At 37.5% G+C, this 21301-nt stretch overlaps 1 protein-coding gene across 2 annotated transcripts in view; it reads left to right on the plus strand.

Moving 5' to 3' along the window:
• Positions 1–21027, plus strand: part of SAV1 (salvador family WW domain containing protein 1) — a 30002-nt gene extending 8975 nt beyond the window's left edge. Inside the window, exons 3-5 of one of the 2 annotated variants that reach the window (XM_082452201.1) lie at positions 10751–11021; positions 13701–13844; positions 19573–21027. In XM_082452201.1, coding sequence (XP_082308327.1) covers positions 10751–11021; positions 13701–13844; positions 19573–19774 — 617 coding nt within the window. In that variant the 3' untranslated portion in view covers positions 19775–21027. Of the gene's footprint in view, positions 1–10750; positions 11022–13700; positions 13845–19572 lie in introns of those variants that run through there. The other variant, XM_082452202.1, reaches the window with a different exon arrangement.
• Positions 21028–21301: the final 274 nt, after the last annotated feature.

Genomic DNA, 21301 nt, shown 5'->3' on the forward strand with positions numbered 1-21301 from the left:
ACAACATTTTTAGTGATGGAAGTATGAGAAAGTATAAAGCCACTGCATGCTTGAACAGCATGATTTTAGTTATTTGCTATGTATGTCTTTAGTACATTGGCTTATTTCTTTTCTCTTTAAATATTTTCTCTTTAAGTACTGAAGTTGCTTAAGCTACACTTACTAAATAAACGTTCGTTTGCAGGTGACAGAAGCCAAAGTCAGTTTCACCAAAAGGCTTGTTAGCTTTGTTTTGTTTTATAGTCACCATATGTTTTAGAAATGTATGCCTTTCTTCCCAAAGGGTACTGAGCAAGAGTGATTTTGTTTTCTTTCTTGCATTTTCCGTTCTGCCAGAGTGCTTCATAGGTGGCGTTGTGTACATTCTATTGCATCAGTTCCAGACACACATAATGACTGATTTCTCTTTTTGTGATATTAAAATTGATCATGGGATCAGATGTCATACCAATTCATCATCATGATGTTGTCCATCAGCTTTTCACCTATTGATTTGGAAGCCATTAATCATTATTGGCTAGATCCAATATTTCGTTAGCTGTTGCAAATAGTGACAAGTATTCCTCAAAACTGTCGTTTCTTTATTAGTTGGAATTCTGTCATGAAGAGCTCTGTAATGAAGAACTTTCCTTTATCAGTTATTTGGTTTCGTTTATCAATATTTTGGCTATTCATATAAGACAGGATAAATGCTAGATCTTTTCCTTTACTTACTATTTTTCAGAATAATCAGTTGATACCCTAACCACCTCCAGAGGTAACCAATGAGGTTTATTTTTTTAGTGTCTTTATGAACTCAAGGATTTTTAAAAAATTAAATACCAAGCTTTATTTGGATTTCACCAGCTTTTTCCTTAATACTCATTTTCTGTTACAGGATCCAGTGCAGAGTACCACATTGCATTTAGTTGTCATATTTCCTTAGTGTTCTTTGGTGTATGACAATTTCTTAGTCTTTTCTTGTTCTTCATGACCTTGACAGTTTTGAGGAATACTTGTCAGATATTTTGTAGACTGTTCCTCAGTTTGGATTTTGTCTGATGTTTTTCTCATGATTAGACTGGGCTTATTGGTTTATGAAAAGAATACCACGGAGGTGAAGTGTCTTCATTATATATAAAGGAGATACATGATCTCTATATGACATTATTGGTGATGTTAACCTTTAGCACTTGGTTAAGATTTGCCAGGTTTCTCCACTGTAACAAACACTGCATGTTTGTTCTTCCAGTTTTTATCTTCATCTTTATTGCTTTCCTAAGCACATCTATTTTCTCTATTGTCTTTGCGTCTGTTTTGGGGGTTCTTGCTTTGCTTCTTTGTGGTCTTCCTTCAGAGAGTTGATTGCTTCATTCTTTTTTCTCTTTTAATTTATGGCAGTGGCAGAATATTTAATTTCATTTTTCTCTCTGCTTTGGGACTTTTTTTTTTAAAATTTATTTATTTATTTATTTATTTTGGGCTGCATTGGGTCTTTGTTGCTGCGTGCGGGCTTTCTCTAGTTGCGGCGAGCGGGGGCTATTCTTCGTTGTGGTGTGCGGGCTTCTCATTGTGGTGGCTTCTCTTGTTGCAGAGCACGGGCTCTAGGCGCGCGGGGTCCAGTAGTTGTGGCTCACGGGCTCTAGAGCGCAGGCTCAGTAGTTGTGGCGCACGGGCTTAATTGCTCCGTGGCATGTGGGATCTTCCCAGACCAGGGCTCGAACCCGTGTCCCCTGCATTGATTGGCAGGTGGATTCTTAACCACTGTGCCACCAGGGAAGTACATGGGACAAAATTTTTTTGAATGTTCTTTTTTAATCAACTTTGTACCTTTTTGCCTCTTTAATTTTTCTTATAGAATTGATGTTGGGCTGTCCTAATTATACATTATTGAATAATTAGGGGTTTTCCTCTGCCAGTTATTTGAAATTGTCTCCTGTGGTTGCGAGGGGTGTAGGGGGTTGCGTAGGGAAAAGGAAAAATTACCAGGGTAGTGTGTTGAGCTACTTGGTTTTGAGCAGTGCTCTGTTCTTACTTCCACTTCTTTCTTTACTGTTCTTCTAGCCCAGCTGCTTTTGGCAGTTTTTGTATGTATATTAGATTTAGGGATTATACCTCTCTAATTTTTTTTTGAAGTCTAGTTGGTTTACAATATTGTGTTAGTTTCAGGTGTACAGCATAGTAATTCATTTTTTGCAGATTGTATTCCACTATAGGTTATTACAAGATATTGGGTATAATTCCCTGTGCTATACAGTAAATCCTTGTTGTTTATCTATTTTATATGTACTAATTTGCATCCGTTAATCCCGTACTCTTGATTTGTCCCTCCCTTCCCCTTTTGGTAACCATAAGTTTGTTTTCTATGTCTGTGAGTCTGTTTCTGTTTTGTGTATAGATTCATTTGTATTATTTTTTAGATTCTACGAATAAATGATATCATATAGTATTTGTCTTTGACTTATTTCACTAAGCATAATATTCTCTAGGGCCATCCATGTGTTGCTGCAAATGGCAATATTTCATTCTTTTGTAGAGCTGAGTAATATTCCATTGTGTGTGTATGTGTGTGTGTATATATGTGTGTGTATACATATATATATGTATGTATACACACACATATATACACCGTATCTTCTTAAGCCAATCTGTTGATGGGCACTTAGGTTGCTTCCATGTCAACTATTGTAAATAGTGCTGCTGTGAACATTGGGGTGCATGTATCTTTTCGAGTTAGAGTTTTCCTCTTTTCCAGATATATGCCCAGGAGTGGAATTGCTGGATCATATGCAACTCTATTTTTAGTTTTTTAAGGAATCTTCATACTGTTTTCCATAGTGGCTGCACCAATTTACATGCTCACCAACAGTGTAGGAGGGTTCCCTTTTCTCCACACCCTCTCTGGCATTTATTACTTGTGGACTCTTTGATGATGGCCATTCTGATCAGTGTGAGGTGATGCCTCATTGTAGTTTTTTTTTTTTTTTTTTTTTATTTATTTATTTATTTTTGGCTGTGTTGGGTCTTCGTTTCTGTGAGGGCTTTCTCTAGTTGCGGCAAGCGGGGGCCACTCTTAATCGCGGTGCGTGGGCCCCTCACTATCGTTGCCTCTCTTGTTGCGGAGCACAGGCTCCAGGCGCGCAGGCTCAGTAGTTGTGGCTCACGGGCCTAGCTGCTCCGTGGCATGTGGGATCTTCCCAGACCAGGGCTCGAACCCGTATCCCCTGCATTAGCAGGCAGATTCTCAACCACTGCGCCACCAGGGAAGCCCCCTCATTGTAGTTTTGATTTGCATTTCTCTAATAATTAGCGGTATTGAGCATCTTTTCATGTGCCATCTGTATGTCTTCTTTGGAGAAATGTCTATTTAGGTCTTCTGCTCACTTTTTGATTGGGTTATTTGTTTTTTTAACATTGAGTTATGTGAGCTGTTTGTATATTTTGGATAGTAACCCCTTGTTGGTTGCATTGTTTGCAAATATTTTTTCCCATTCCATCAGTTGTCTTTTCATTTTGTTTATGGTTTCCTTTGCTGTGCAAAAGCTTGTAAGTTTGATTCGGTCCCATTTATTTGTTTTTGCTTTTCTTTTTGCCTTGGGGACTGATCTAAAAAAATATTGCTACGATTTACGTCAAAGAATGTTTTGCCTATGTCATCTTCTAGGAGTTTTATGGTGTTATGTCTTAAATTTAGGTCTTTAAGCCATTTTGAGTTTATTTTTCTATATGGTATGAAGGAATGTTTTAATTTCATTGTTTTACATGTAGTTGTCCAGCTTTCGCAATGCTGCTTGTTGAAAGAGACTGTCTTTTCTCCATTGTATATTCTTGCCTCCTTTGTCATAGATTAATTGACTGTAGGTGAGTAAGTTTATTTCTGGGCTTTCTATTCCGTTCTGTTTATCTGTGTGTCTCTTTTTGCACCAGTACCATGCTGGGGTTTTTTTGTTTTTTTTTTTTATAAATTTATTTATTTTTGGGTGTGTTGGGTCTTCGTTTCTGTGCGAGGGCTTACTCTAGCTGCAGCAAGCGGGGGCCACTCCTCATCGCGGTGTGCGGGCCTCTCACTGTCACGGCCTCTCCTGCTGCGGAGCACAGGCTCCAGATGCGCAGGCTCAGTAGCCGTGGCTCACGGGCCCAGTTGCTCTGCAACATGTGGGATCCTCCCAGACCAGGGCTCGAACCTGTGTCCCCTGCATTGGCAGGCAGACTCTCAACCACTGAGCCACCAGGGAAGCCCACCATGCTGTTTTGATTACTGTAGCTTTGAAGTATAGTCTGAAGCCTGGGAGACTGATACCTCCAGCTTTGTTCTTTTTCTCAATATTGCTTTGGCAACTCTGGGTCTTTTGTGGTTCCATATAAATTGTAAAATTATTTGTTCTCATTCTGTGAAAAATGTCATGGGTGTTTTGATAGGGGTTGCATTAAATCTATAGACTGGTTAGGGTAGTATGGCCATTTTAACAATATTAATTCTTCCAGTTTAAGAGCATGGAATATCTTTCCATTTCTTTGACTCCTCTTCAGTTTCCTTTATCAGTGTTTTGTAGTTTTCAGCATATAGGTCTTTCATCTCCTTGGTTAAGTTTATTCCTAGGTTTTTTTGTTTCTGTGTTTGTTTTTTTTGGATGAGGTTTTAAATGGAATTGTTTTTATCTTTACTTTCTCTTTCTGATATTTCATTATTAGTGTATAGAAACGCAACAGATTTCTGTATATTAATCTTGTATCCTGCTGCCTTGCTGAGATCATTTATTTGTTCTAATAGTTTCTGTGCAGAGACTTTAGGGTTCTCTATATAGAATATTTTATCTGTGAATAGTGACAGTTTTACTTTTACCCTTCCAATTTGGATACCTTTTATTTCTTTTTCTTGTCTGATTGCTGTGGCTAGGACTTCCAATATTGTATTAAGTAGAAGCAGGGAGAGTGGGCATCCTTGTCTTGTTCCTGAATTTAGTGGAAAGGCTTTCAATTCTTCACTGTTGAGTATTATGTTGGCCATGGGTTTGTCATAAATGGCTTTTATTGTGTTGAGACATGTTCTCTGTATACCCACTTTGCTGAGTTTTTATCATAAATTGTTGTGGAATTTTGTCAATAGTTCTTTCTGCATCTGTTGAGATGATGATATGGTTTTTATTCTTCAACTTGTTAACGTGGTGTGTCACATTGATTAATTTGCAGATATTGAACCATCCTTGCATCCCTGGGATAAATCTCACTTGGTCATGATGTATGATCCTTTTAATGTATTGTTGAATTTGATTTTTATATTTTGTTGAGGATTTTTGCATCTATGTTTATCAGTGATATTGGCTTGTAATTTTTTTGTGGTGTCTTTGGTTTTGGTATCAGGGTGATGCTGATATTGTAGAATGATTTCATGATCATTCCTTCCTGTTCAGTTTTTGGAATAGTTTGAGAAGGATAGGTGTTAACTCTTCTGTAAATGTTTGGTAGAGTTCTCTTGTGCAACTGTCTGGTCCTGGTCTTTTGTTTTTTGGGAGTATTTTTTATCAGTGATTCAGTTTCATTACTAGTAATTGGTCGGTTTGTATCTTCTATTGAATATTTCTTCCTGGTTCCATCTTGGGAGATCGTGCATTTCTAGGAGTTTGTACATTTCTTCTAGGCTGTCCATTTTATTGATGTGTAATTATCCATATTAATCTTTTACGATCCCTTGTATTTCTGTGATATTTGTTGTAACTTTTCCCTTTTTTTCCTGATTTTATTGATGTTAGCCCTCTCTCTTTTTTTCTTGATGAATCTGGCTAAAGATTTATCAATTTTTCTTATCTTTTCAAAGAACCAGCTCTTAGTTTCATTGATCTTTCCTATTGCTTTTTTAGTCTCTATTTCATTTATCTCTTCTCTGTCCTTTATGATTTCTTTCCTCTTAGTAACTTTGGGTTTTGTTCTTTTTTTCTAGTTCCTTTAGGCATAAGGTTAGATTGTTTATGTGAGATTTTTCTTGTTTCTTGAGGTAGTTTTGTATTGCTATAAACTTCCTTCCCTTCCTCTTTCGTTCTCTTCTCTTGTGATTTGATGACTAACTTTAGTGTTGTGTTTGGATTCCTTTTTCTTTTTTGTGTGTGTATTTATTGTAGATTTTCGGTTTGTGGTTACTATGAGGTTTTGATATAGCAGTCTGTATATAAACAAGATTGTTTTAAGTTGCTGGTCTTTTAATTTCAAATGTATTTCCAATATCCTGCATTTGTGTTCTCCTTTTCTCACAATTGCTGGTTTTGATATATTTGTATGTGAATGATTTTCTAGCTTTACTGTATGTTTGCCTTTACCTGTGAGCTTTTCCATGTTTGCTTGGCTGTTCTTCAGTTTTTCTAGGTCTTTGTTAAACATTGTTCTTCTGTGGGTTTCATCTTGTTCCATCATCTGGGACCTAATCCTCTGCTGTCTCCTTTTGTCTAACTTTCTGTGATTGCTGTTTCCTTTCTGCAGGTTGCAGGATGGTAGTTCTTGCTTCTGCTGTCTGCCTTCTGATGGATGAGGCTGTCTAAGAGGCTTGTGCAGGCTTCCTGGTGGGAGGGGCTGGTTCCTGCCCAGTGGTGGGTGGAGCTGGGTCTTGTCCCTCTGGTGGGCAGGGCTGTGCTCCGGGAGACTTTTCAGCCATTTGTCTGCTGATGGGTGGGGCTGTGTTCCTGCCCTGTTGGTTGTTTGGCCTGAGGCAACCCCAGCACTGGAGCCTGCAGGCTGTAGGGTAGGGCTAATGGCAACCTCCGGGAGGGCTCACACCAATGCATACTCCCCAGATCTGCTGCTGCCAGTGTCTTTGTCCCTGCCATGAACCACAGGCACCCCCCACCTCCACGGGAGATCCTCCAGTACTAGGCAGGTAGGTCTGGCCCTGTCTCATATGGGGTCACTGCTTTTTTCCCCTGGGTCCTGGTGAGCACGAGACTTTTTGTTTGCTCTCCAAGAGTAGAGCTTCTGTTTCCCCCAGTCCTGTGGAAGTCCTGTGATCAAACCCCACTGGCCTTCAAAGCCAGATTCTCTGGGGACTCCTCTTCCTGTTGCCAGACCACCAGGCTGGGAAGGCTGACATGAGGCTCAGAACTTTCACTTCTGTGGGATAACTTCTGTGGTATAATTGTTTTCCAGTTTTTGGGTTGCCCAGCCAGTGGGTATGGGATTTGATTTTATCGTGATTGCGCCCCTCATACTGTCTTGTTGTGGCTTTTTCTTTGTCTTTGGTTGTAGGGTATCTTTTTTGGTAGGTTCCAGCGTTTTTTTGTCAATGGTTTTTCAGCAGTTGTTATTTTGGTGTTTTTGTAAGAAGGGGGTGAGCTCACATCCTTCTACTCTGCCATCTTGAGCTAATCTCTTCTGTTATAAACTCCCATCTCAGAACTGCTTTTGCTGCAGTGTGTAGATAGTGGATTCTTGTGTTTTCATTTTCATTTGTCTCCAGGTATTTTTTTAATTTCTTCTTTATTTCTTCAGGGATTCATTGGGTTGTTTATTAGCATAGTTTAGCCTCCACTTGTTTGTGTTTTTTGCTATTTTTTCATTGTAGTTGATTTTTAGTCTCAAAGGGTTGTGGTTGGAAAAGATGCTTGACATGATTTCAGTTGGCTTAAAGTTACTGAGATTTGTTTTGTGGCCTAGCGTGTGCTCTATATCCTGGAGAATGTTCCCTGTGCAGTTGAAAAAAGAATGTGTATTCTCCTTTTGTGTGGAATGTCCTATATATATTAAGTCCATCTGGTCTAATGTGTTGTTTAAGACCAGTGTTTCCTTATTGATATTCTGTTTGGGTGATCTGTTCATTGATGTTAAGTGGGATGTTAAAGTCCCCTAGTATTGTTGTGTTTCTGTGAATTTCTCTCTTTACATCTTTTAATATTTGCTTTATGTGTTTAGGTCCTCCTATGTTGGGTGTATACATATATATACAATTGTTATGTCTTTTTCTTAGATTGCTCCCTTAATCATATGAATGTTCTTCATTGTCTCCTGTTACAATCTTTGTTTTAAAGTCTGTTTGGTATAAATATTGCTATCCCTGTTTTCTTTTCATTTCCATTTGCATGGAATACCTTCTTCCATCCTGTCATTATCAGTCTTTGTGTGTGTTTGGATCTGAAGTGAGTCTCTTGTAGGCAGCATATATATGGGTCTTTTTTTTTTTTTTTGTATCCATTCAGCTACTCTGTGTCTTTTGGTTGGAGTGTTTAGTCCATTTACATTTATAGATGTGTACTTATTGACATTTCTTAATTGTTTGGGGGTTGTTTGTAGTTCCTTTTGTTCTCTTCTCATGTCATTTGATGACTATTTTTAGTGTTATATTTGGGTTCTTTTTCTTTTTTGTGTATTTATTATAGATTTTTGGTTTGTGGTTACCATGAGGTTTATATATAGCCATATATATGTTTGTGTATATATATGGTTAAGTTGGTGGTCTCTTAAGTTCAAATGCATTTTAACAACCCTGCATTTTTACCACCCCCCCACATTTACCGGTTTTGTCATGTTTTATTTCTTTTTTGGTTTGTGTATCCCTTAACTTCTTATTGTGGATATAGATGATTTTATTACTTTTGTCTTTCAACCTTCCTAATAGCTTTATACTTGGTTTTCTGTTGGGCAGAGCCATGTCCCAGGGTCCCTGGCTATAGGACCCTGTGGGATCCTGGAGCTGGTATTGGCCCTCAGATGGGTGGGGCTGGTTCCAGATACAGCTGTCGGCATGGTCCTGGCAGTCTCAGAGCTTGTGTTGGACCACTGGTTGGTGGGACTGGATCCCAGGTTGGCTGCCTAAATTGGCTTAAGGTGTCCCAGATCTGGTTTTGGCCTGCTGGTGGATGGTGCCAGGGCCCAGGGGGTCCTGGGGCTGGTGCCATCCTACTAGTGGGTGGGTTGGGTCCTGACAAGCCAGGCTGCAGGGCTGTGGTGGTCCTAGGGCTGATGTCTGCCCACTGGCAGGTGGGGCCGGGACTCAGGGGATCCAGGGGCTGGTGCCTACTGACCAGTTGGTGAAACCAGGTTCTGGGGCTAGTGCCACCTCACTGGTGAGTGGAGCTAGGTCCTGGGGTCTCTGACTACAGGGCCCTGGGGGTCCTAGAGTTGTTTGTCAGCTTGCTGGTGGGTGGGTTCAGGTCCCAGGGGGTTCTGAAGCCAGTGCCTGCCCACTGGTGGGTGAGGCTGGTCCTGGGGCTAGTGCCAGCCCACTCGTGGTTGGAGCCAGGTTCTGAGGTATCTGGCTGCAGGGTCCTGGGGATTCCAGGACTAGTGCTGGTGCACTGGTGTGTGGGTCTTGGTCCTAGGCCCTCTGGTGAACAGGGGCATATCCTGGAGTGGCTGTGGTCACAGGGGGTTTTAAGGCAGATGGCCTGCTGGTGAGTGGGGCTTTGTCCCAGCTGGGTTAATTGCTTGGCTTGACCTGTTGTGTCCCAATACTGGTGCCCATAGGCTGGTGGGCAAGGCCAGGTTCTGGTGCTAATAAGTTAGAGGGAGAATTCCAAAGTAGTGCTTGCCAGCACCAGTGTCCATGTGGTAGAAGACGCTCCCAAAATGTCTGCCACAAGTGTCTGTGTCCCCAGGGTCAGCTCCAGTTTCCTCCTGCCTCTCTGGGAGGCTCTCCAAGATTAGCAGGTGGGTCTGACCCAAGCTCCTTTAAAATTACTGCTTCTGCTCTGGGTCCCAGAGTGTGTGAGGTTTTGTGTGCACCCTTTAAGAGTGGAGTCTTTATTTCTCACAGCCCTCCAGCTCTCCTGAAAGTGAGCCCTGCTGGCCTACAAAGACAAAGGTTCTGGGGACTTGTCTTCCTGGACAAGGTCCTTCCTGGTGTAGGACCCCTGGGCTGGGGAGCCCAGTGTGGGGCTTGGGCCCCCTTGCTCCTTGGGGAGAATCTCTACAGTTGTAATTATCCTCCTGTTTGTGGGTCGCCCACGTGGGGGTAAGGTTCTTGACTATACTGCGTTTCCACCTTTCTTATGGTTCCTTCTTTGTATTTTTAGTTGTAGAAGATCTTTTCTGCTGGTTTCTAGTCTTTCTCATCAATAGTTGCTCTGTAAGTAGTTGTAATTTTGGTGTGCCCAAGGGAAGAAGCAAGTTCAGGGTCTTCTTACTCCACCATCTTGACCACACCCATTTCATTTCTTTTGTCAGTGTTTTGTAATTGTCACCGTACAGATCTCACAATTTTTTTTGTTAAAGTGATATGTAAATATTTAATTTTTGGGAGCTAAGTGGTATAATTTATTTTTAATTGTTGTTAGTATAGAGATACTTAATTGATTTTTGTATGTTGACCTTATACTGTGTTATCTTGGTAAACTTACTTAATAGTTCTATGGTACAGCCAGGTTACTTTTAAGAAATTACAAACTGGGAATAGTTTTACAAGTTCATTTTTGCTGTTTTAGATGAAATGTCAAATCTTAAATCTTGAATGAGGTGAATTTTTCTTTTCCTCACTTTTTCTTTAGCAGTATACATGTAATATTTACTTATTAGCTTTGTTAGTAGTTAAATATTTGTATGGCCTGGTGATGGAAGCATCAACCAAAAAAGCCTGATTTCAAAGAGGGAGCCTAGTTTCTCTCTTCTTTTGTAATTAAATAATAGTAACACTGGCTAGTTTTATGAAAAATTTTATTTGCAACAGTAAAATCGTGATTTTTTTTAACAGGAAGAATACGATTGGGATAGTTAATTTTTAAAGTGTTTTTCATATGGCATATTTTTTAGCTATGAATAATTGTTCTATTTCTTCTCTTTTTCTCTTTCTTCTCAGGTATTGGGAGAGTTGCTGCTACATCTTTAGGAAATTTAACTAACCATGGTTCTGAAGATTTACCCCTTCCTCCTGGCTGGTCTGTGGACTGGACAATGAGAGGGAGGAAATATTACATAGATCACAACACAAATACAACTCATTGGAGCCATCCTCTTGAGCGAGAAGGACTTCCTCCAGGATGGGAGCGAGTTGAGTCATCAGAATTTGGAACCTATTATGTAGATCACACAAATAAAAAGGCTCAATATAGGCATCCCTGTGCTCCGAGGTAGACTATCAACTTTATCTTAACTCTTGGTTTTGGGATTGTCTAATGTTAGATTTTGAACTCATATTTTCATCAAAGAGAAAGATGTCCTGAAGTTTGATTTAAAAACTTTATTTTTCACAGCTTATGAGATTTTTTTCCTCTGGACTTATATTTAGTAATGAATGACTTTAATAATTAAAAAACAACTTTTTAAACAAACCTCAAAAACAGCATCAATATTCTTATGATCAGATTCTGCTTTAATATGCCAGAATGCTTTTGTTAAAGATACCCAGAAATTAAAGTAAATAAATAGAATATCTGCCTCTTTACATTTAAATTTCTATAAAAAATACACATCTACCTTCTAATGGGTCAGAATATATTTTGAATTATAATGTTTTGCTGATTTTATTCAATTTAGAGATATGTTTTTTAACTGTTGCCACACAAGAAAGTGAAAATGATCTATTTTATTTATTTATTTTTGGCTGCATTGGGTCTTTGTTGCTGTGCGTGGGCTTCCTCTATTTGCAGTGAGTGGGGGCTACTCTTCATTGCACTGTGCAGGCTTCTCATTGTGGTGGCTTCTCTTGTTGTGGAGCACAGGCTTTAGGCGTGCGGGCTCAGTGGTTGTGGCGCACAGGTTTAGTTGCTCCATGGCATGTGGGATCTTCCCAGACCAGGGCTCGAACCTGTGTCCCCTGCATTGGCAGGCGGACTCTTAACCACTGCGCCACCAGTGAAGTCCCTACATTTTAATATTATCACCCAGAAAACTAAGCTTTGTCACTATTGCGCTGTTTTAATCATTTTACATATTTGGATTTTTAATTCAAGTTTGAAAAACAGTTTTTTTCCAGTGATTCTATTTAGTGGCACTCAGTGTTTATTGAAAAAGTGAGGTTGTCATCCCTTCAAAAGAACCAAGTCAGCCTCTCTGCCTGTGTTGGGCTCTGGCCCCTTTGCCTGCTCTCCTTACCATCTCAGGCAAGCTGCTGCTTTCCCTGGCTTCAATTTGCAAGCCTGTGACATAGGGGTAATTTGTAGCCTCCCTCCCACCTGATCACAACCCTTACCCAAGGGCAGGGATGAGTTCCACGTATTCCTGCTGTGTCCCCGGCACCAAACACAGAGACACACACAGGTAGATGTTTTGTTGAATGAATAAATGATAGAAATGCAAAAAAAAAAACCCTAAAAACTCCCAACAAAACGTGGTTACAGTTTGCTGTCACTGGATCTCAGAGGCTTTCTGGTCTATAGAACCAGATTTGAGAGTATATTGAGCTTAGTTTTCTGTTTATCATCATTAATTTTATATTGAATATTATTATAGAATTTTATAGTTTACAAAGCATTTTCACAATTAGTTAATTTGCTTCTCTCAGCAACTCTGTAGACTTTAAGCAGGAGAGAATAAACACCTTCCTTAAGCTCAGATAGGTAGTATTAGCAGCTATTTGGTTGTCTGTATTATGCTAATCCTTATACAGAACTCTTGACATATATTAGGTCATTTAATCCTTAGAAGAGTCATTTTTGGTATGAATTTATTCTGGTTTTACAAATAAAAAGGCTAAGGTTCAGAGAAGTGAAGCAGTTTCGCTTACATTCGTGCAACTTGTAATTGGCCAAACTGAGGTTAACCCGCACTCCCCCCAGGGTGTATCTGACTTCGAAGCCTCAGTTCTTTCCCACCTCCCAATTGTGCTATCAAGGAATATTTGACTTTGCACCTACTTATGAAAGAAGAGTTGAAGATAAAATTCAGTGCCATTTGCACATTGATCTTTAAATTGTTAACTACAGTCTAATCCAACAGTTACTTTAGTCCTGGTTTAGTATTGGAATGATCTTTCCTGATACACACATAAACCTTTATGTTTGGAGGCAGGCTCTTCCAGTTTTATCTCCAAGTCTGGAATAGGCCATTATGGTCTCCCAGAATTCAGTCTTTAACCTTCCAGTGGGTCAGTGCTTTCCTTAGCATCTTCCCATTAAGAGCCCTTACCCCACCTTGCTGTTCTTTCCTTCCCCCGCAACTTATAGGCTGTTAGAACTAATTAAAAGCACGGTCTTTTTTTTTTTTTTTTTTTTAAGTCTCTGACTTAAAACAGGTTCTAATCAACGCTAACTCCCATATGCTCTCTTAAGGTGGTAAAAGTGGAAAGGAAATAGTATAGTTATGTGGATATTTCAAGCACAGTACTCACTCCTACTGTAGTACCTGTTCCAAACCCCCTTTTCAGCCTAAAGGAGAAAGAAAATATCCATTCTTATTTTGAGAAAAATTATCAACTTTTCCAGTATAAATTTATAGCTAATTACTAGTTATTACTAAAATTTGATTCTAGTTTTAAGCCTCTGTATAAAGATTATAACAGCTCTGACTTTTTTAATAGCCTTCTTTAAAGTTGCCCTTGAAAAGAATAAATATCAGCCAGATGAAATCTCTTAAAAATATGTAAAGATTTAGCTTAGTTTTATATCCATCACTAATGACCTACAAGTTTCCAAGAGAAGGTGCATTTTACTTCCCCTATAGTATGGTTTAAAAAAAAGCCAGATCCTTATGTTTTTTAGGTGGCAGAAGTTTGGGCAAGAGGCATATTGAAAAACACTTAAATATTATTCTTATATTTCATGTTTTATTTAGGGCCTTTATCCTAATGAACATTGATTGTTTCTTCTTAGTGTACCTCGGTATGATCAACCTCCTCCTGTCACATACCAGCCACAGCAAACTGAAAGAAATCAGTCCCTTCTGGTACCTGCAAATCCTTATCATACTGCAGAAATTCCTGATTGGCTTCAGGTTTATGCTCGAGCCCCTGTGAAGTAAGTGAATTTACAGCACAGATTTTTGTTGAGTGGTGAGTAGAAGCCTGAATGGAGTCTCAGGGCTGCTTAAAACACACAGCACCATTTTTTTTTTTAATATTATTTAAAAGCCCATTATTATTTAAAGAAGGGATATCACAGCTTATGAAGTTGAAAAGTCATTGATTAGAAATAGAAGTTTTACAAATATTTATTGAATCTTCATTTTCTATTGTGTGCAGACCTAGGCTATTACAGGGATGCAGTAAAAAGCTTACATTCTCATAGGGGTAGAATAACTTGTAAATAAGTGATGCAATACCTTGTGATAAAAGGAAGGAACCAGGTAAGTCCTAGGTACATAGGTGAATCAAAGCAGGACACAAGGGTGTTGAGGAAATAGTATGTGTGGTGGCTCAAGTTCTGGGAGGAGATGACCTGTGTTCACTGATACTTTAGCTTTGTTACCCTGGGGAGGGTGCTTAACTTAGTTTTGTTTTCTGTAAATTGGAGATAGTAATAGTACCTTCTCTTAAGGTTATTGAGTATTCAATAAAATAATGCATCTAAAATATGTATCACAGTGTCTTGCACATTGAGAGAGCTTAGTAAATGGTTACTGTTATTATTGTGGGTAAAGGTATAGAATAGTGGTTAAGATCAGTCAGGAAGGAAACTGGAAGGAAAGCGTGATTTCTGTCTCCATCACCTACTTACCGAATGACCTTGGGCAAGTTATTGAACTTAGTTCTAAGTGTTTTTCCTCTACTGAAATACAGGGGATAATAATCTTATCTACTTTACTTGGTGTGGTGAGGCTTAAAAGTGATCATGCTTTTTTTTTTTTTTTAATATTTATTTATTTTTGGCTGCACCGGGTCTTAGTTGTGGCATGCAGACTCTTAGTTGCAGCATGCATGCGGGATCTAGTTCCCTGACCAGGGATTGAACCTGGGCCCCCTGCATTGGGAGCATGGAGTCCCAGCCACTGGACCACCAGGGAAGTCCCTGATCATGCATTTTAAATCAAATGGCACAGTGGCTGACTTGAGTAAGCCCTTAACAATGGTTTCTTATTATTATGAGTGAGCAAGGAAAGCTGCACCAAAAAGGAAAATATATGCACTAGTTTTTAAAGATGGCTATGAGTTTGCTGGCTCATTGAGGATATTTATTGGGTGCCATAGTAGGCACTGTTCTTGGAATATAATCATGAATAAATGAAATATTTGCCTCAAAGAGCTTCTCTCTTCTGGGAAAACAGAAGTAGTTACTCAGATCAATAATCCAGTGTGGTAAGGATCAGTGACAGTGGTATATACGAAGTGCTATGATTTCAGAAAAGGGGATGTCTGAAAGTAAATAGTTATTGATAATCCAGTGCTTCCTGTACCATACTGTGCTAAACTTTTACATATAATCTTCCCAAAACCTATTTTACAGCTGAAAAAAACTCTGTCTTTGCTAAGATCACACAAATATTAAGTGATAGATTTCAAACCTTTCTCTCTAACTTCAAAGTTCATACTCTTAACTTTTGTCATTACTACTTCTTATTTAATAATAATTATCATTTACTAAGTATCTGTTAAATTCCTGGTACTTTGCTAGGTATTTTACACATAATAATTGCATGTACAGTACTGTTAACAATTATATAAGGTGACATTTTGCAGCCTTACTCTTAATATTCCATTCGTATTTCAAAAACCAAAACTATCAGCATAAGATAGCCCAAAGAAGAGTTTTTAGAAAGCTTAAGATGATTGTACAATGAATTCAGAATAAAATAATTAAATCTCATAACGTTACTGGTCATTTACTATGAGCTATTTGTTAATTCTTGGCCAACATAACATTCCCTTACATTCCCTCTGATCTTTTCAGACTGTAAATTCATGGCTGTTGATCTGTGTGGCCTGATGCAGAGAGACAAGATGATATTATAAGGGTTGTAGTCTAAAATCATCAGTTTTTTTTTTTTTCTAAGTCAAATTTAAGCCTTGTCAGTGTAATTTTTAAAAAGGTTTTAATTATAGATATTATTCTACAGAGTATAAACAGTGCTTAGTCAGAAGTTTGGTTTTAGTTTATTTGAAATTACGTACACATTCATCCATAAAATTAAGCATGGTTTGGTGTCTTAGCTAACCTACAGAAACCTCTTTATCTGATAATATCCATATATACTGTAGGAATAGGATGAGGAATGAAAGCAGATGGACTTTCCTTCCCTTTTTCCCTCTCTTCTTTCACTCTTGATACCACTTGATCTACTGCTGTCTGTGGCCTTTGTTCATATGCTGATCCTAAGTCATATGTAATATGTGTATGTATTTATATTTCCTTAAGTCTGGAAGAATATGTGCCTAACTGTTAACCTTTGTTATTTCTGGGAGTTGATAAGATTGAGTAGGGTTATTCTTTCTTCTTTATGTTATTTCTACTCTATAGCCGTTGTTAGAAAGAAATAACATAAAAAGCTTTCCTTCTTGGGGGAAAAAGATGGTACTTAAATGGAATTCTTTGCTTCTGATAAAAAGAAATGACTCCTAAAGATTACAGTCCCTTTCAACTCTGGCTCTGTGAGCTAACTATTAGAACTTTAGGAAACTAGCAACTTAAGTTTTTTTCAAATAGATCAGAACTCCTCCCAGAATGGGCCAGTGAGAAAAGAGAGCAAGTACTTCTTTACTGCTTAAAACAAGAGGTCTAGGTCTACCTTTTAGTTGATACTAAATTTTTGTCTCTAAAGAGGATTGGAAATGGTTAATATTGTTCTATCAACAGAAGGTGAGTTGTTATCCATGAATTAGGTAATGGAGAATCAATTACTTATCCAAAAAATTAGCTTATTTCTTCCTTTTGTTTAACAAACAATTGACATTATCTAGCTTTCTAAAATGCTTTATTTCTATCTCTAGCAGTAACTTACCAAAATAATTTTTGCATATACTTCCAGAACTGACTTAGAACAGATAATGTTCTAAATTTTTATTTATTAATTTTAGTAAAGGTATGTTTCTAAGTTTGGTCTCAAAAGTCTGTAATGTATCATGTACCTGTAAGCAAGCTGAACTATAGGATAAAATTAAAAGATTTAATCTTTAACGGGAAAAAGACCATCAGGAACATGTTTACTTTCCATTATTCCTCATGCCCGCCCCACCCCCCAACACCAGTCCCCAACAGCATTGTGGCACAGACTCTATTTTATCCCTGTGTCTGTGATCCTGCAGTATCACTGCTGACTCACTTCTGGGTGTAGGAGGAAAGGAAGAGTGGGCATACTGTTACATAAGACAGGCACAGGGAGCTTGGGCTACATTACAATACCCGGGGCTGGAATAGCAGTACTTTTGGCTCCTGAAGGCAGCATCCACTGGAGTGTGAACAAGGTTTTTTGGTAGCATTACAGCAATTGCTGTTTGCCTATATAGGTTATTTATAAGTACTGTTTGAATACTGCTGTAGGAAAAATATAGCAAGAGAGATGCTATGAGAAAAGGATACTGGAGTAAACAGCCCATTTTCTGAACGATTTACCTGTATATTTAGAGTATAGTGGCTAAAAAGTTAAACTGAAGCAGATTATTTGGCTCCTTAAGAAGAAAAGAATGGGAATTACATACTTTTCTTAAGAAAAGTAAATGGCGGGCATAGGCAGAAGGGAAGTCACTATATAGAAACAGCAGGGGCAAGGATTTGGAATGGAAATTGACACATTGCATACTTTTCTCATCTGTGGTCTTCCTTAGAGTATTTTTTCTTCTTCCCAAAGTATTTTCACTAAATATTCTGATTTTCTTGCTTCTACACAAAATCCTATTCTTGATGCTAAATGCTGTGATTGGGAAGTCAGAAAATTGTCTGAAGCTTTTTTCTTTTTCCTTTTAAAAAAAAACTTAAATGCTTATACAGAATGATATTCATGTGTTACAAACAAGTTTGTATTTACCAATATTACCATATTCTTCTCCCTTCTTTTCCTTGCTAGAATGTACCCAGATGATACATGAGCTTTAGTGTTCTTATAGTTCACCTGGCATAAATTTAAGTATCTTGAATCAGTAGACATTGCTGAAATGCCCCTTAGCAATGGAATTCAGACTTGGGAAGATTAAGGTTTTTTGTTAGGAGTTATGAATTTGTTTCAAACAAATAAGTAAAATCTTAAGGTACATGAATGGCAGAGGTTCTAGGAAACACCTTGCAATTGTTTCTTCATGGAGGCTCATTGAGTATTTCTTGTAGTATTTCTCCAATATATGTTGGCAAATAGTTGGAGTTTCCCACTAAAGAGAATATAAAGCTTTCTGCCAAGTATATCTTTTAGTAAATTTGCAGTGCTCAGTAAGTAAATCAGTAAATTTGGGATCCAACAAAATACGTTTACCTTGTGATTTTTGTGTACTGTGCTGTGCTTTTGGTATTCCTGGTACACATAACCAGGTTGTACAGAAATGTATGTCAACATACCAAGTACAGTATGTAGCTTATACTGGCTGCTCTGTATTTGTTTACTGTTTCCCTTTTTTAAAAAATATTACGTGATCCCCTTGGAATAAGATGGTAAATGAATTACCAAACAAAGGAAATGGGTAGGAAATGTTATAAATGATTATTAAGAATAAATTTACTAGAATTTACAATTAAAGTTCTTCCTATTATGTCTGTTGTGCAATATGATTTGAGAAGTGTAACTTTAATATTATATAGGTATATGCCTTGCTCTACAAAAACTTGTTCAAGTTTTTTCTCTAGTCTTAGTAGGTATTATCATTCAAAACTATTACTGTGATGTGCCTTGGTCCATACAGTTCTCTGCCTTTCTGATCTTTTAATCACTAAACAATTTTGCACGAGATATGTATATAGCCTCTTTAGGTTTCATCTATAAAATGAGAAGATTGGAGTAGAGTGCTGTCTTCAGGTCTCTTTCAATTCAAAGTGTAAATTACTGCTTTAGTAGTTTGTTGCATACTTCATCTCAGTATGTGATCTACTTACCACTGAAGAAGGACTAAAAACCTTCTGAACTGTATATAAATATAAACTTATGTGAGTCCGGCCCCATATTGTGCAGTCTTCTACAGTCTGTTTATTCTGTCATTCTGAAAACAGCTTATTCTTTCCTTTCTGCTTGAGTTTTTCTGTATTTTTTGTTGTTTGTTTGTAATATTGTATACTCAACCTCAGGATTATTCAGCCCACAAATGATGGTTCCTTTTCATTCCTCTACCTGTTTAGTTCCTTGTTTGCTGTAGTAAACAGTATGCCTCAAAAAGCTTTATCAACACTAATGACACAGATGATCTTGCCTATTTTTCCATATTATTCATTGCAGGAACAATGTGGTCTAAAGTATTCTTACCTTCCTGACAATTAACTTTGGATGAACTTATGAATAGCATGGAATATGTTCTTCAGAAATTATAGAACCACGGTGGTTTGAAATCTTTGTTCATTATTATCTAGCATTAATATTAGAATAACTGATACATAAGATGAATGGAAATGGGTATTTTTTAACTTAGATTGAAATGAAGTAATATTAGTAGTTTTCTCCTCTCCCTAAAAAATAGTGTATTTAACTAGCAGTTAATAACTCGGTTATTTTAAATTGAAGTTTATGGTTTATTTAGTTATAATAAAATTGAAATTTATAAAAATAGAACAGTTTATTGTTATAAATGCATATTTATGAATATGTTGTGAACATATGTCTGATTGTGTTTTAAAACAGATATGACCACATTCTGAAGTGGGAACTCTTCCAGCTGGCTGACCTGGATACATACCAGGGAATGCTGAAGTTGCTTTTCATGAAAGAACTGGAACAGATTGTTAAAATGTATGAAGCCTACAGACAGGCTCTTCTCACGGAGTTGGAAAATCGCAAGCAGAGACAGCAGTGGTATGCCCAGCAACATGGCAAGAATTTTTAAGTTAATTTTTTAAAAATAAAATTTAAGTTTTATAAGGGCTTTAAAATATTTTCACAGATTAAAAAAAACCTGCAAACAAGTACTTTGGTTAATAAAGGCAGCTTACTTTTTTGGAAATTATAAAATTCTAATTTTACATGTATTTTGTTATTAAAAATATTCTTTTATTGAGAAAAAAATGAGTTTATCATTTTAAGAGCCAACATGGCAAACACTTCTAAATGCTGTATATTTGGAAACTGCTTTGAATATTCTCGATGGAGACAAATGCAACAAGAAATGTCATTTAACCAGATATTAAATAGGAAATGATCAGTTGTTAAACTCTCACAGTAGCGCAGTACCTTTCTTCAAAAAACAGAGAACGAGAGAGATAACCTATGCAGTATTTAAAAAAATACGTTTACTGCTTTAGTGTGGAATATTGTCTGGAATTGGATGGTTTAAATATTACCATTGTATAGAGCAAAACATAAAATGGGATTTGGGACCTTTATTGTGATAAATTTTTATATGTGATGTATGGAGTCACCCCCCCACACACACACGAATGTAAAGAACCCTTTTAAAACATGTTGAGAAAGTATTTTTTGGTATGAAAGGGTGAAGGGTCTGTAATGTTTCAGGAATAAATTTAGGTATAAGGCCTTAGCCTGTGTGGGAAAAGTGTGCACAGCACTCAAGAGTTGCTAACATTACAGTACTTCCTTACTTTGGACTAGGGCTTTTATGGCATTTAGTAACATGGTGCTGATGAGACAGTGGAGGCTTTTCAACAGCATAGCACGTTGCCATCCCAACAGACTGGGTTGAACTGCCAAAAATGACAATCAGGGACTCATTAAGAAATCTTGGTCATTAAAATTGATTCTACATATCTTTTATCTTCTAAGAGTTTGTCACAGAACTTTAAAACCCAATATTTCTCTCCCAGTTTTTTTTCCTTTGGTTTAATAGTTATTAAGACATTGTTCATAATTAGCACAGTACGTTTGATTGCAGGCAAATTTATGGCATGTCTAGCCAAAAATCTCTAGAATTCTGTGAATTTCAAAACTTGTTGAAATAGCTCTTCAGTTATATTTACATGTGTTGTAAATATGTAAATAAATTTTTAGTTTAGGTAATCTTCCAAAATATAAAGCACTCCCAGTTAGATATCAGTGAATCTGAATTATTGATAAAATGTTGAAAATGTTAAATGTTTGATTTTATATAACAAGCTTATTAAATATATTTTTGTGGAAACTAAATGTGTTGCGTTTGAGTCCATGTTTTATGCATAGCACTTACATATATTCGATTTTTCCATTCAGAGGCCCATAGGCAAAGGAAGCAGTATAATGAAAGGGGTATTCCACAATGAAAATAGACTAGTGGAATGTTATCAGTGGGAAAAGATATTTTGCAGGGCATGTGATCAGACTTTCCTAAGATGTGAGCTTAAATATCTTATGAACTCTCACACACTCTTCTATTTTAATCATTCTTTACTCCTTACTAAATATTACCATTTCATTTAATTAA

Source organism: Balaenoptera physalus, assembly GCF_965194825.1.
Source record: "Balaenoptera physalus genome assembly, chromosome: 2".
Classification (NCBI taxonomy): Eukaryota; Metazoa; Chordata; class Mammalia; order Artiodactyla; family Balaenopteridae; genus Balaenoptera; species Balaenoptera physalus.